This window comes from Nipponia nippon, unplaced genomic scaffold (genome assembly GCF_047370975.1).
Source record: "Nipponia nippon isolate SJK-2023a ecotype South Korea unplaced genomic scaffold, ASM4737097v1 scaffold_5, whole genome shotgun sequence".
Classification (NCBI taxonomy): Eukaryota; Metazoa; Chordata; class Aves; order Pelecaniformes; family Threskiornithidae; genus Nipponia; species Nipponia nippon.
In genome coordinates this window covers 75,101,425-75,117,336 of record NW_028262369.1, presented here as the reverse complement: position 1 = coordinate 75,117,336, position 15,912 = coordinate 75,101,425, and the positions used below count along the sequence as shown (strand labels likewise).

The 15,912-nt window shown below is 42.1% G+C and overlaps 1 protein-coding gene across 1 annotated transcript in view; it reads right to left on the bottom strand.

The window, feature by feature from the left end:
- Positions 1-6,871: 6,871 nt before the first annotated feature.
- PDE11A (phosphodiesterase 11A) overlaps positions 6,872-15,912 on the bottom strand; it is a 139,295-nt gene continuing 130,254 nt past the window's right edge. Inside the window, exon 20 of the mRNA XM_009462386.2 lies at positions 6,872-7,094. Within this exon, the coding sequence (XP_009460661.2) occupies positions 6,933-7,094 (162 nt within the window). The 3' untranslated portion in view covers positions 6,872-6,932. The remainder of the gene's footprint in view (positions 7,095-15,912) is intronic.

Genomic DNA, 15,912 nt, shown 5'->3' with positions numbered 1-15,912 from the left:
CGCCCGCCGCCCGAGCGGAAGCGCTGCCCCGCCCTTCGCCGCCCTCGGCGGGCGCCGCTCCCCCGGAAGCGGAAGCGGCAGGGCGGGAGGCGGCGGGCCGCGGGGCACCCTGGGGGCTGCCGTGCCGGGAGCTGGGGCGCCGGTGCGAGGGCCGGTGGCAGCGGCCTCGGCGCTGAGCTCCCCCGCCGCTCACCCGGCCAGCCGGGCGCTGAAGAGCCGGGCGGGTGCCGAGGGAGGGGACGGCGGCGGCCGCTGCGTCCTGCTTTCTCTGTCCGCCGGTGGTGCAAATGGCAGCTGGTGCCCGAAAGGGACCTCTGTGCTTGCCTGCCATCTTCTGTTCCCTTTCGTGCCTTTATCTCCCGAGCAGTGAAACGGGCTGTTCAGTGACGATTCACTAGGGCTGTATTCAAAGAAGCGTGACCAGCAGGTCGGGGGAGGTGGTCCTGCCCCTCTGCTCCGCTCTCTGAGACCCCACCTGGAGCACTGCATCCAGCTCTGGGGCCCCCGACATAAGAAGGACACGGACCTGTAGGAGCGAGTCCAGAGGGCCACGAAGATGATTAGAAGGCTGGAGCACGTCTCCTGTCAAGACAGGCTGAGAGAGCTGGGGTTGTTCAGCCTGGAGAAGAGAAGGCTCCGGGGAGACCATATCACAGCTTTCCAGGACCTGAAGGGGGCCTACAGGAAAGATGGGGAGGGCTCTTTATTAGGGAGTGTAGTGATAGAACAAGGGGTAACGATTTTTAAACTGAAAGAGGGCAGATCTAGATGAGATACAAGGAAGAAATTCTTCACCATGAGGATGGTGAGGCACTGGAACAGGTTACCCAGAGGACTTGTGGATGCCCCACCCCTGGAGGTGTTCAAGGCCAGGCTGCACGGGGCTTTGAGCAATCTGCTCTAGCGGAAGGTGTCCCTGCCCATGGCAGGGGGGCTGGAACCAGATGATCTTTAAGGTCCCTTCCAACCTAAGCTATTCTGTGATTCCAAACTGGCTCAAACAGGTATCTCCTCCTAAAAACACTGCCTAGACCTGAATGTTTGCCCAGTTTCAAAAACTCAGGCAGCTGGAAAGAATAAAGAGGAAAATCAAAATTAGTTTGCTGATTTTTCAACTCCTTTATTTCTAAAACTTTCATAATAGTCTTTAATTCTCTTAAGCAGTAAGTGGTAGTGTAAAAGCAGGCCCTAAGTTAAACACACAGTCTTGGAACACAGGCCAGTATTTTACTGGTGTCTTGGGCTTTTTGAACATGAAACATCCCCTTCACAGCCTGTCGAGATCCAAAGCTTGCCGTGGCTGATGGAAGGGAGGATGTTTGTACCTTAGCACAATCTGCCAGCTTTCCTGAAGCTTTAAAAAAGTAGAAGAAATTATATCCCACTTGTCTGTAACTATTTCAATAATGTAATTGTTCTTTGGAGATCAGCAGGATATTTTTTTTTCTCCCCACAGTATTTCTACTGAACAATGATACATGCAGTATCACAGACTGTATAATCTGTGTCATTTCTGTACACGTGAATAGCTTTGTTAAAGGCACCAGCCAGATTTGGTTTCTGGTCTTTTCAGTGAAGTTAGGTTTGCTCCCAGGAACGGAAGAAAGGTCATGTTTCAAAAATCATATCTGGGCTGCTCAGTTGCACCTGTTTTTATGCTTTTCTGCTTGCATGATTCAGTAATCAATAGATACAGCTCTGATTCATCCCGACAAGGTATTTTCAAGGAAAAATAAAAAAAAAATCACAGCAAACCATTAAAATGATTTATTATTTTTTTAGAGAGACCAATAAAATCAAGTTGTTAATTTCAAAAACATGCTTTAAAAAGCTGAATCAGCATTGTTTGATCTACTAAAGCAAAACAAGGAGGGCAATAATGGTCTTAAAATGCAAAAAGGAAAAGGATGCAGAAGTCTTAAGTTACACATTTTGAACGTACGTAGGACTCACCTGCACTAGAAAATACACACAGTATTTCTGTGCATGTGTCAGTTGTTTCCCATAGGCAAAGGTTCAAAGTTTATAATGGTATTCCCCACACAACTGTAAGATGCAGTGGCCAACATGCTTATAAATTGGTAATTAAATACAAAGTAATCCAAGACAGAAAAGGTAACAAGCAATATGCAGTATGTATTCCAATACTGGCACATTCAAGTGATGGAAATCTCTGGATTTTCTCTCTCATTTCAGCTGATTTAGACTTCCCACTTCATTGTTATGTTAGAAACCATTCACATGATTTTACTCTTAAAAATCTTCCATTTCTTTGACAAAGCCAGTAAAAAAACTTCTTGCTCTACGTTTTCTTGCCCAGAACACTCTAAGCATTGGAAGCGTCTGTTAATATGTTTTACATAACCTAGAAATAAACCTGTTCTAAAATTTCACTCAATGCATAAGCGATCTATCAGTAACTAAAACCGTTTTAATTTTATGAAGGGAAAAGAAATTTTTGGCCTGTAGACTGAAACACTCCTATTTTTCCACTAGGATAAATTCAGCTAAATATTACAAATGACATTAGGCACTGCTGGTTGCAGTTTTCAACAATAGTTTGTGAGTACTAGTATTGGCTTTGTTGATAACTACAGGCACATTATGAGATTGCAGTGCACTCAAAGAAGGAGCAATTAGCAAGGTCACTAGTCCAGAAAAATGCAGCTGGGACCAAGGACGCCATCTGAAGGAATACCTGAGCTAAAATGAACCATACTCGTCTATTCTACGTCTCTGTTTTGCAGGGCACAAAACATACTCATGACCGCCGCAGCAAGATCCCTGGCCCTGCAGATAGTAGGGGCTGGCTGTGGCAGAGCTGCAGGGGGAGTTCAGTGTCTCATTGCCACAGGCGGCATCCGGTTTAAACTTCTGTGAGCTACTGCTGCCTACCCCTGTAAGTGCGATTCTGCTTTGGAGCAGGAGCAAAACTGTGCCCCCAGTCATGTTCTGTTGAAGCTGTTCTGTTTTGCCTGTGGGTCCCAGGCTGGGAGAAACGCAAACCGATGGGGCGCTTTTAGGGGAAATTGTCTGATTTGCCTACTCGAACTATGCCCAAAGACACCTCTTGGATGTCTCATTCTCAGGAGGCTGGAAACCCTTCTTCTGTCTGAGCCGCAGGAGAGCCTCTACCCCAGGTGCTCCTCGCCTTGAACAGCATTTGGTTTTCTGGTGGGGTCACAGTGTTGTGTTGCAGGGGAGCACTTTAATCCAGGAGGATGCACGTACGACCCCCTCCTGAGCTCTTCCACCGAAGCCGGTCTGGTCTGTGCATCTCCTAGGCGTGAAGCAGAAATTGGGGCTGTACCCCACAGGCGTCCCTTCCCCCTGCTGGGCACATGTAAAGGGCTTTGGCAGGAGGGTGGGAGACGAGCCCACCCTTGTGACTCCTGACAGGCTGGTGGGGAAGGTGCACCCGCAGCTCAAAAGCCTGCTCCAAATCAAGTAGGAGTTGAATGCCAGGCTCCTTCCTGATTACCCTACACAATACTACAGCAGTTCTGTTTTGTTGTTGTTTTTTTTTTTTATGGTGAGGAAAGGTTGATTTTGGTAAGGGGTTTCACAGGTGAGAATCCTGACTGGAATTACTGCGTGGCCTGAACTGTCTTTGAGGATGGGGATGAAGACCCAGGTTTTCTCCTCAGCTTTTTCTGCTGATGAAGTGAGGGCTGCTGGCTGGCCCCTGTGAGACCTCATGGCCTGTAACCCATGAGACAGGAAACCTGACTGAATTCAGGCTGTGGTTAGCACTATTTGGGAGGACACCCAGAAAAAAGGCATGGCAGTTGAACCAGCTCGAAGCACTTTTGGGGGAGAACGAAGCCCTTCTGACCCTATGGGTGGTCCATGTGCTCACCACATTTTAGCACTGGTATTGTAAATGCTAGAGCCATCGTTCAAGGCAACATTTCCACTAACAGCCAGGGCAAATAGCGAGGACTCTCCTACTGCTGAGACAGACCGGTGCGCATCAGGGCATCTCCATGGAAAGGCCAAGCAGTGCTTTACTACCACTGTCCTGGGTAACGGTGGGGTCTCCGCCCTCTTCTCCACATGCCCTCTAATTTGTCCTCGCCTCTTGTGGACCTGCATTTTATACGCAATCACAGAACTAAGCTGATTTCAATGGGTTTTGAGCTCTGCTAGTGCAGTGGGCAGGGAAACAAGGGAAAGATGGAGAATTCCGATTTAATAACCTGCGCAGTGATCTCTCCTGTGCACGTCTCGGAAGACTTTGGCAAAACTGACTGAAGTACTGGGAAAATGTTTCCCTATCAGAAACAATGAAAAGCAGGTACAATTTCTGTCTAGCAAGCTTGTAAGCACTAGCTAAGAAGTGTTTTCCACCATCTTAAAACACAAGAAACTTGCAATGTTTCTTTACCGTACTGTATGCTTCCACAAAGAATCTTCTTTTTCTCTCAAAAATGCAAATCTTTGGTGGGTTCCTAAGCTGAGTGTTAAAAAAAAATATTATAAGATTTTAAATTATTTTTTAAGATTGAGCTATACCACTTTCAGAGACCAAATGCTGTTCTGAGATGCACTACTGCGCCCCCCTGGTTTCCGTAGGGTTGTTTCGTTTTGCCTGAGAACAATTTGATAAAGATCTAGCTGTTCTCTCTCATTTTCTTCCTTGTGATGGAGGAACAGAACCATAACATTAGTCAGCAGTTTCTGAATTTTGACCCACAATAGCAAAGATACCAAAAGACAGGAGAAATAGATGGAGGCAATTACAAACAGTCACTTGATTGATGGTTGACATTGTTATCACTTCAGTTGTATGTCAGGTTGCGGTGGTGCCGAATCTCCATCCCTGCCGGTGGGTGTTGCCATGGGCAACAGCGCACTGAAGCCAATAAAAAGGAGACGAAATGAGGGGAGACTCAACCTTGGGGGGAGCTGTAGGGTATGCGCTATAAATTATGTTATACTTAGCAATACGCAACATCAAAATTCAGAAAAGCTGTGCGTGTACCTGCCAGCAGTACTATGTCAGTTCCTACTATCTGTTTCTCCCATAAAGTACGCGTTGTAAGTTTTGTATGGCTTGCTGCTTACTATCCTGCGTCTGTCTTTATTCAGGGAAGAAAGAAGTGGTAAAATAATAGCAGAAACATTTCCGCTTGGGGCATGTGTTCACTGCTGTGCAGTCTGCATTTCTGCTCCTTCCCCGCTTCTTTCTGCTAGAGAAAGTGATGTGGTTCAGTCGCGTGCTAACAGATTGGCTTGCAACAGTACTGAAATGTCCACCTATTCTCCTATACACATGATTAGTAGCACAGAGGGTTTTTGTTTTGTTGTGGTTTTTTAAAAGAAGTGATCAGCAGATTTGTTGTTTCTGTTTGATTGTCAGACAGATGTAGTCAGCTTTTCAAAGGCGCTAATGACTCACCTTCCTTAGAAAGGAGGAAAGCTCTTTTTAGCATCTGGTCAGCTGGTCCAGGTTCTGATTTCCATGAAGTTGGTGCCAGTTCAAGGTAACTCCACTGAAGTAAATGGAGCTTGGCACAGGTGTAAAACTAAAAATTCAGCTGTATTTTCTGCTGCCAGACAATCCTTTATTTAGAATCCCATTTTTCATGGAGTACCAAGGTTTTTTTTTCCCCCACGAATGGGAACTCTTAAGCACTGCAACATGACTCCTCTTGTGTCCGGTCATGCAGCAGAGAAAGCACCCTCAAATCATGGATCACAGTTTTGCTACACTAGTGATCTTTGCACTAAGGGAAAGAGACCAACTTTCAGGTAATACTAGCATCACCACACAGAACTAGACACGATTGGTTTTGTGACCTGTCATGTTTGATTAGATTTTTATGAACACCTCTGCCATAGACATCTACATGTGAGCCTTGACTAGTGCTGTGCTAGCTGTAATAACAGCATCTCAAATTGTACTGAACGAACTGCAAGAGAAGTAAGAGGTAGTCAGTCCAGTATGATGATATTCTTCCCCTCCACCATTTCAGAATACTAATTTCAACTGGAAATTATACTAGAAAGGCTTATCCAGGGTCCACTTTTCAGTGTAATATAAACCTGAAGCACAAGGCAACAGATTTGCTTTTTTATTTGTGCTCTGTTTTCATTAAAGCCCATTAGTCTTTTCCTTAGGGGATGCTGTAATTTAAAAAAAAAGGAATGTGTTAAAAGAGCATTTTTTAAAAGAAAAGAAAAAACTCCTCTAAAATTACCATGCAATATTTTGCCTTTATGCAAACTTCCCCTTGCTGAGAAATTTACTGCATTGTTAATATGAATTTCTCGGGGAAGAAGGGACAGGTTGGTGTTTTTAAACATAATAAAGTTTGGTTTTAAATGTAGCAAAGGTAGGCAATTCTAAAGGCCCTGATCAATCACTAAGAAGCTTTGTTGTAAAAAAATACTTCTTTAGAATACAAAGCAGGCTTTTCAGAACATTCAGGCATAAAAGAGGAGGGAAGAGTGAGAGAGGAACATCACAAAAGCAGGCATAATTGATTCATAACATGTACTGAAGAGATGCAAAACAACAATGAAATTACATACTATTCTGTTTTCCTGTAGCTCCTTGCATATGAATTGACCAGCTTGCATCCCAGTTCTGCTCTGTATTATTAATTTTATTAAGCTGTAAGTTCTTATATTTCAGTCTGTTGTCAGCTTTACAGATTTTTACAGCAGCAGTTGAAACGTAGTGAAGCTGAATGAATGCTTCTTGTGCTAAGTCTTCTGTGTCACTCCAGATACCAGCGCAATCTCACCGCAGGCCTTCCTTTAAGTCCCACTAAGCCTCCCAGTAAAAGCAAACCATGCTGCCATCAAGATAATATCCAATCAATTAAGCATGTCTGTGAAAGCATTTCTTAAAAAAATGGTGGGCCTAAGCTTATGAAAGCCTTTCAGACAGCTCTTATCGTAAAGCGACACTGACATTTGCAGGCTTAATTTATGTCTTTGAGAGACATGGTAAAGCTAGAGGAAAAGGAGGACGAGGATGCTGCCTGAGAAGGAAGTCTTTTCTGGTGCAGCTCCTCCCATTTACCTCTATTTACTGCCACGGAGTCCAGCATAGGCTTCAGTTTTGCATTCAGCTTCACTAGACACTGGAAGAAGATTAAAAAAAAAAGAGGGTGAGAGAAAAAATACTGACTCCTCTGATGGACAGTCCAGGGAGTAGCAGGGTAAAAAGAGTTTAATATGCACCACGCCCCACCCTCTTCACCCCAGCTGTAAATTCCTCAGTAGGTAAAGCTTGTTGTTCCCATTGATACCTCTTTATCTTACTTGTTTAAGTAGGCCACCAAAAATCTCAAAAAAGCATATAAGGTGGCAGAATTGCTGCTCAACTAGTTTAGCTTCGTAATCCTAAAAGATAGTCCTCTTGAGGCATCCCCCAGGTGCCTGAGGCTATCTGGCTGCTGATGTCTATGAGCAGGAGGTCCACTGGTTGGATGACAAGTTGGACAGAGCTGGAATAACTTTCAGATTCTCCCTAGTGAGAGGGAGAGAATTCTAGTGAGAATTCTTATTTCCTATAGATGAATAAACGACAACAGTATGGTGCTTTCTAAAGCTGGCAAAAAATCCATTTCTATGTGCTCGAAATAAAGTTTTCTTTTTAGATTGCACTGAAATCACCTCTTTTCTACATACCCAGTCCAAAGCTCACAGAAGCCAGGAAGAATCTTTTATCTGGTTTCAGCTGGCTTTGAATCAGCCCCAAAATTACATAATCCCTGCACACCTTTGCTAGATGTTTATTTTACCTTCCCCTTTAGTATCAAATACTTATGTGGAAAGACGACAAGTGCTTCACTTGGGTTTGTCCCTACATTAAAGAGAGACAGAACCTCATTAACAGCAGCACACAGACGTGAAGAAAGGGTTAACCAGTTACCTCCAAAGCAGTCATGTAATGTGCTCATTCAGGACAAAGGAGTATTATTCTTTTGCAGCTTTTTTTATTAGCAAGAAATGGGTTTTGCTGTGAGCTGGTTATCATGCTTTCTCTGATAGCATAGAAACTACGTATTTGTCAGTGGAAATAAAGGGTTGGTGCAAGGAAAAAAAATAATGACAGAGAAGACAGCAAAAGTTGTTTTTCTAAAAGTGCAGAAAATTATTAAGGAAAAGAAAGGGGAAGCAGGTGCCTTTGCAGTTGATCATTTTCATTATTTGCTTTAAATAGCAGGGTTAACGGCAACCACTTTAAATGGTCCCCAGAGCCCAGACTCCACTAAGGAACTGGGTTTTTTTTATAGCTAGTCTGCAAGCCATGGGAGCTTGGTTAGCTACTGAAGTAAGTCTTGGTAGATTTTAATTGAGCTATTATATGATAATTAAGGGTTAATGGCCTGATTTTAAGATGTGCTGAAAACTTGCAATTTTAGTTGACTTCAGTAGGAAATATGAATGCTCAGCACTTCTGAAAAATCACACCATGAGTAAGTAGCTGATTTGTGTGGAACTTGAAGCAAATCCACTTGAAGTTATTTCCTTAGAATATGGCACAGATGGGGCAGATAATTTTGCAACCTTGGGCCTGGGGTAAGAGGGAGCGTTTACTGCAGTCTCTGCCACATATTGCTCGCTGGTGACAGTCATTCATTTGATAGAACGGACATGGATTTATAACATTTCCACCACTGTGCCTCAGAACTCCCCATTTTTAGCTCTTCATTTCAGACCATTGTGTATTCTTCAAACCTGATTTGGTGGAGTCCAAAACAGAGGGGCAGTAATACATCATAAACACCTGAAAATCCTGAAAAGCTCACTGCTGTTATCGTCAGCACCTGCATTACCACTACAAACTCAGTGTCTAGAGGTAGCACATTAGATATTCAACTCTTGACAGCAACTTATCAGATCCTTTCTGTGCAAAGCCAGTATCCATCCACTGGCAGTTAAGCTTGCTAGTGTTTCTTAAATCTTGAAAAAGTTTTCGTGAAGTATTTTTTTCCAGTATACAATTTAGATTTAAAATAACAAAAATAATCAGTGTTTAAATCAGTCTTTAAAAATCAGTGTGTTTCAAACGTCTCTAAGCACAAAGATGGCATTCTGCGCTCACACCCGGTTGGCCCCAGGATCTGTAAGCACAAAATGCAGTACCGTCTGTTCCTCTCATAAATGCTGTACCAGCAACCTATACCTGCTACAGGCAATGTAGAGGAGAAGGAGCTCATTGGGACAGTGGACTTTGGCTGTGCAGCTCTAGGCTGCGTCTGTGTCCTTTCTGTACTGTTTTTTTTTTTTTCCAAGACTGACCACAAGACCATGATGTTTTCAATCCTAGCGCCAGGGAGCAAATGGAGAGGTCTGGGCATGACCTACTGCTGTGCCCATCCCTCCAGGCCTAGGCAGATGCCCCGCTTTTATGGTAGGAGACAGCCCTCTCACGTACAGTGCCAGGAGGATTATGAGTGCTCGAGCTGCTTAGTTCAATTAGCTTTGCATCGACTACAGCATAGACCAGAAGCCCAAGTAGATTTGGAATGGATTCAAGAAGCACCCCCACAGTTCTACAGAAATCACTGTATCTTCTGAGATGTAAATGCATTTTAAATCCAAGAGTAAATACATATATTTCTTAGAAATATATACCTAAGTCCATATTACAGAGTCCAATAACCCAGGTGCAACAGAGGTTACGAAGTAAATAACAAGAATGGTTAACTGATAACATTAACTTTGATGAAATAAATTAAAAGGAATATTTAAGAAAGAATAAACCATGTCTTTAATATTCAGTTTTACCATAAACAAGCAATTAATTCTATGGAATACTTACTTACAAAAATATAGTGCAATTTTAAGAAACTTTATTTTGTTACACATTAATTTAGATTAGGGATACTCGACAGTGCAGATTTTGCACTTGGTCTATAAAACGTCTTTATTCAGACATTGATTTGATGTTTAAACCACTGCTTCTGTATTTAGTGTCCTTTCACTTTGGGACTCTTTCATTCTGATCTAGCCTTTTAATTAAACCAAATACTATAATTCCTATGGAAAGTAGCTTTTATTTTATTTTTTTCCAGCTACCGAAGCATTTCAGTAGGACTCTGATACAAAGTACACAAATTGGATTTTATTTCTGCTTGAGATGTAATTAAAACCTCATTTGATTACTATATATCTGGCCCTGTTTTAATTATTAAACTCCAGTAATCTATTTTCTTTTATGAAGCTTCTGGGAAATTATCTCAAAAGCAACACATTTCTCGCCCTTCTGGCAGGCTCTCGACCATTTACTGAATTACATTCATAGCACCTGTTCCTGATCCGGATTAAACCACCAATTTATTCCCAAAGCTATTTAAGGTTATTTGGCTGTAGCCTAGTCAGGGTTTTCTACCTCCTGGCTGCACTTTTAACTTTCTGTTTTATTGCATGAAAACCCCTTGATGTACTGCTCCTCCAGGCCGCTATTTTTGATGCATGCCTCTTATGAACAGCTTTGCTGGTCATCTGTCTAATTTGGTATCCAGCTTCTTAACACTCAGTTTATTATTTGCTTTAGTAGGAAGAGGCTTGGTCTTCAGCAGCTGTCTGACGTGGGACAGCACCGCAGAAACTCCTAGCTCCAGAGAGGCCCTTTTTCCTCGTCCCTCCTTGGGGCAGCAGGCAGGCTGTGAGCCAGCGGGCAGCCAGCTGGGGACGGGGCCGGGGGCTGAGGGAACCCCTGCCCCGGGGGGTTCCCGTCTCTCCGCCTGCGACCTTGATGCCCACTCGCAGTTCTGCCGCTGCAATGCAGCTGCCTTGCTACACAGCAGTAAGTACAGGATTGGTGAGCCTTCCCGTTTTATCTCCTTTGCCGTAAAAGCTGTTCTTAATCGCAGAGTGATAAAGCGTGCTGGAAGAGCGGTCATGCTGGCGGCTGTGTGCTCCGGCGTTAGGAAATCCAGATAGGTTTGCAGTTCCCTTCTGCATGCCTGTATTACCTCAGATGCGTGACTAAGCTGTTTCTCAGAAAGTTACTGTATAGCACTGACTCTTCCTTACCACCTTCAATAATTTAGGTATCTTTTGTGACTGTGTACTGCTCTGCCCACAGCATACTTTCACAAGGTATAGCTCCTCTTACATATAAGCTCCTCCAGCACAAGAAAAGGTTAAAGACACTTCAGCAATACCTTGTGTGCACCAGGGACAGGGGCAGAGCTGCCTGAGGGAAGAGGTCAAAAGGGAGAGAGCGTGAGATATTCAGAGGAAGCTATTTATGGGAGAAGGTAGAGTGTTTTTTCTTGGGTATAGAGATGTATTTCTCCTTAGGTATATTTTGCTGGATAAGGATAGAAAATGCAGAAATAGTAGAAGTAGCAACAAAGCCCTTTGGGGAGAGGGTGATGGGTAGCAGTGGAGGCATTTGTTGGTAGATCTACCTCCTGGGTTGAAGGGTGGGGGGGGGGGAGAGGACTTCATCTGCTACATCACCGGCATCTCTGGGAAAGGATGTTATCTGAAGCAGCCAAGATGCAGCGCAGGTGTAGCCAGAGTCTAAACTATTGCTAAAGCAAATACAACATTTTGTTGTAATCTAATACCAAATCCTTTTAAAGAGGAGCACGGCATGCTCTAACTTAGAAACACTGCAGGACCTCCAGAGTATATACTTTTCTTTTTTATCTTTTCTTTTTTTTTTCTTCCCCCCCCCCCACCCCCGCGCTGGAGATTCTCATCCAAATATTGACCAATTGTGACCTTGCTTAACTTATGAGCTTTGACAAGCTCACGGAAGTGTGGTTGCGGGTCTAGTATTTGTAAAGTGAGTTTATGGAATGAGACCATATAAATTCATTTTTATGACTGAGCACATATCAAAAAGTTATAGGTCTCAGTGTTCACTCTACTTTGGAACCCAGTGGTTTCTAATGAATCACTTTTATTATGTAGGCAGTTTCTGAGTTGGAAGGGAGGATTAGTGACCGAGAAGCCATAGGGATAAATTCAGACCTGGTGTAAGCATATGAAGCATTGCTGAAGTCAAGAGAGTCGTGACCAGTTACAGCAAAGCTGAATTGGACTCCTGAGTTTTGCTGAAGTGGCTTTCACATGAGAATACATAGGCCAAAGGTGAGCTATCTATCTGAAAGTCCTTGAACTTCAGATTAGTTCAGATAAAAGGGAACCTGTACTGCAGTCATCTACAGATCTGATCTTCATAATACAAATACTTCATGGAAGTTGTTTTGAAAAACCAAAAGTATTTTTGTCTATATGCCCATGTACTAAAACCAAAAAGACTCCTAAATTCTACCTTCTATAGGTAGAATACAGAAGATAAAGCGATACAGAGAAGATATAGGGATTAACTTCTATGAACTTTTGACTGTGTGTGTATATGAATTAATTATTTGCCCTACTGATGCAGGGCCATATTTAATCATTATGTTCCAGAAAAAAAAATATTGTATTTGGGAGGAGGCTGAGTTCATGAAAAAAAAAATTACTGCAATCTCCTCATAGTTGAAGGAGACTTTATTTATTCCTTCTAGGGCTTAGTGAGGAGGGGTCCAGATGGTCAAGTACATAATGCATCAGTGCATTACTTTTGCATTTCTGCCAGGGAATTTTTTTCTGATACCTAAAAATGTAATTAGATGAAATGAACATACTACGAACTTCCCTGATAGAAGATAGAGGCTTCTTTTTTCTTCTCTATAGAAATTGTTAGCAGTGTGGAAGGAATCTAATTGTGACTGGGAAGGGGTATAATACATGCACAAGTGTTCAGCTCTTCTGCTATGAATTAGCATTTTGTTTCTTTCTGGTTATGGTGCACTAGCAAGAATAATGCTGCCTTCCTTTGTAAGTAAGCATGCATACTATAGAGGGATGAGAATAAAGTAAGATTCTCCACTGGTAAAATGTGCCAGGTACTTCAGGGAGGAAAATATATACAGATCTCCTGGTAGCCAAATGTGTTCTGACCAGTATCAAGCATGCTATGCTGTCAAAGAGAGAGAGTAATACTGAAGGACAGAGTACCTACTGAAGTAGCTCAACTGATGTGTTGCTATAGTTGCAAATGATTCATCTGTTCATAATGATTTCATGAAACTAAGAGTTTGCTCAGAAGAGGAAGAGTTATTATTGCATAAACAACTTATTTTGCTCTACCGTTTATGGTTTTGATTCTGCATCTGAAGCATGCAAGAAACAGAATGTTTCTAACTCTCTTCCTTTCAACATTTTAACCAAGCAGCTGATCAATGTCTTCTGCCTTGCTATTAAATGGATTTTGAAAAACTCTTCAAACCGTATCAGTCTCATATCCTTATTTAGTTCTTTGAATTTGCCCTCAGCTGGGAATTCTGCAGGCAACTGTGATTCTGTTGTGTTAAACACTTACTTGAAGCGTTTCATCCATCATCATTTCTAGTCCTTTTCTGATGCAATGTAGTTTGTGCTTTGTCTTTCTTGAAAACTGAATAGCTGTTAAATTATCCATTTATCTTCTTTCAGATTTGCTGTACAATTTGAGTTCCTTCTATTGGCTGTCTCTTCTACCTTATCTGCCAACTTTTCAGTCTACATGCTCAGATCTTTATATACATTTCCATACATGACTGCATGTCCTTCGCAACACATTGAGCAGATAATTCTAAATAAGACAGCAACAGAAATTGTAGTATTATGAATTATTCACTTTTTCTCACAGATCAGGCTGAAAGCCTTTGGTGAAGCTTAGCTTAGCTTCACTAAAGTCGATGGCAAATGTTGTTTTTTCTGTCTTCTCCCAAATATATTTGTTGATGACCTGCCCTTTCACCCTTTCAGTTGAGACCTTTTTGGCATAAGATGACTATCTGAGAAGTAAGTTGAAATACTCTTGTTTGAAGGGAAAAAGTACTCGATTTTGCTGTGTCTTCTAACCAATTTGGGAAAACTTGTAAATTCCTAAAATTGTTGATAGTAATACAATGTTTCATCAATAATCTCAGCAAATTACAAAAATCCTAGCAAAAATAATGTTCTGTTAATTTCCAAAAGCAAAACGAATCCCTCCCTACTCTCAGGAAACAAAAAAAGAGGATCAGGATCTTTGTGCCCCTTGTAAAAAGGTGTTCATGATACTCATAGACACAAAAATCGTTGCTCTGAAACCACCAAAACTATGCCTTTCGATATTACACTGTGAAATATTGACTGACTGAGAAGGGAATTGCAAATAAAAGCATTCTCCTTTTCCTGGTTTTTCTTTCTTACGTAGCTCTTCACCTTTTCTCTCTATTAGTACAAAAGTAGCAGAAAAAGCCAGACTCTTAGTTTAAGGGCAGGAAGTAAGAAAAACAGTTTGCTGATGCTTATTCCATTACTGGAAGTTGTAATACAGTCATAGTATCTGAGTTTTCTGAAAGTTCAAGAGAATTCATTCTGGGTGGCCTCGTTTAGGTTCATCATTAGTAGACAAGCAACAAGGCAACGAAAGTGATGAACCTGGTTGAGTCCCTATTTCAAAGCTACAGAAAGATCCTTCTGCAGTGCCAAAATCTCCTTTCTCTGGGACAAACCCTTATTCCTAACATAATCCTTAGCTACCAGCTCCCCCCAGCACTGGCATTTGGCCTGATTAAGTTTCCTCTGAAGCAAATTTCTTACAAACACAGCAGAGTATGTTGCACCTGCTCTTCCTTGGATAATATTACCCCCTGGATTTCAACACAAAGTGAGACTAATTTGATCTGCCAACGTCTGTGCAGCCTCAGTCCATGGTGTATCACATACTGCATCCTAAGCCTATCTGCCGACTAATCCTTGTCAGAAAGGCAGTCCCAGGAAGCATACATGCATTATCGCTCACTCTCTGTGTCCAAATCAAATGTCAGAAATAAGCCCTGCCAAAAGTGTGCATCTTTATGGTATTCTTTAGGATCTATTGAAAGTTATCCTCCTCTTACCTCAACACACTACACAGGAAAAAAATCTGATTTTAACGAGGATCACACAGAGCTGATCAAATTGCTTCCTGTGAACACATTTTTTTCTGAATAGCTTAGCCCTGATATCCCCCTTTTTTTTTGGTTAAAACACTTCTCAACAACTTGTGAACATATTTCAGGGAATGTCTATATATTGCTCGTGGTGAACAGCTCACTACCTAGTGCTCTCCCTGCCCCCTGACTAGTTGCAAACTTAAAATAAAACAGCAGCGCTCTGACGTTTGTACCAATAACCCCAGCTACGGGTGAATAGTGGGTACAGCAAGCCGTTTCGAAAATGTTCATACAGATAAACTCTTGCTTATTAAATAATTTTAAAACTTTTTCAGTTCTGACTGTATAGAGAGGACAGAAACATCTGAAGGAAAAAGTCATTGTTTTGGCTGCATCCAGTGACTGTTGCCTGAGTAAGGACTAAGCCATCCCATACAGTCCTTTCTGGACAAGCAGGACTTCTAGAGGAGTGGTCCAAACCCTGAATTTCTTATCAATATTTCCTTACGCAAAATTGTAATTGAAGGAATGAGGAAGTGCTGCATCAGGACATAGCGGTGTAAGCATGATTCTTAAAAAATACCTTTTCCTCCTTCTCTGCAACGGAATATCAAAAGCTTAATCTCCTGCCTTATAACTGTAACTAGAGTATACACTTTTGGAAGAAAAAAAATAAATCACTGTGTGTGCATATGCACTTCCAATTCAGATGTCAAAGTCAACTCTTGAACTGGAGAAGTTAAAGCACAGAGGTAGCCATGATTGTTGGAGATTGCTGTGTATATTTTCTATGCTTGGTAGAGGCTCTACCATTTATGATACCCTGTACATTTAACGTATGCTTACAAGCAGAACAGATGCTTTTGCAGCTACATCATCATACTCTAAAGATAGATTTAATTACAAGGCCAGACATTATCTTCTGTAGGAAGATAACAGCTGTAGCTCTTGCAGTTGTAGACAGAGTGATTAGATT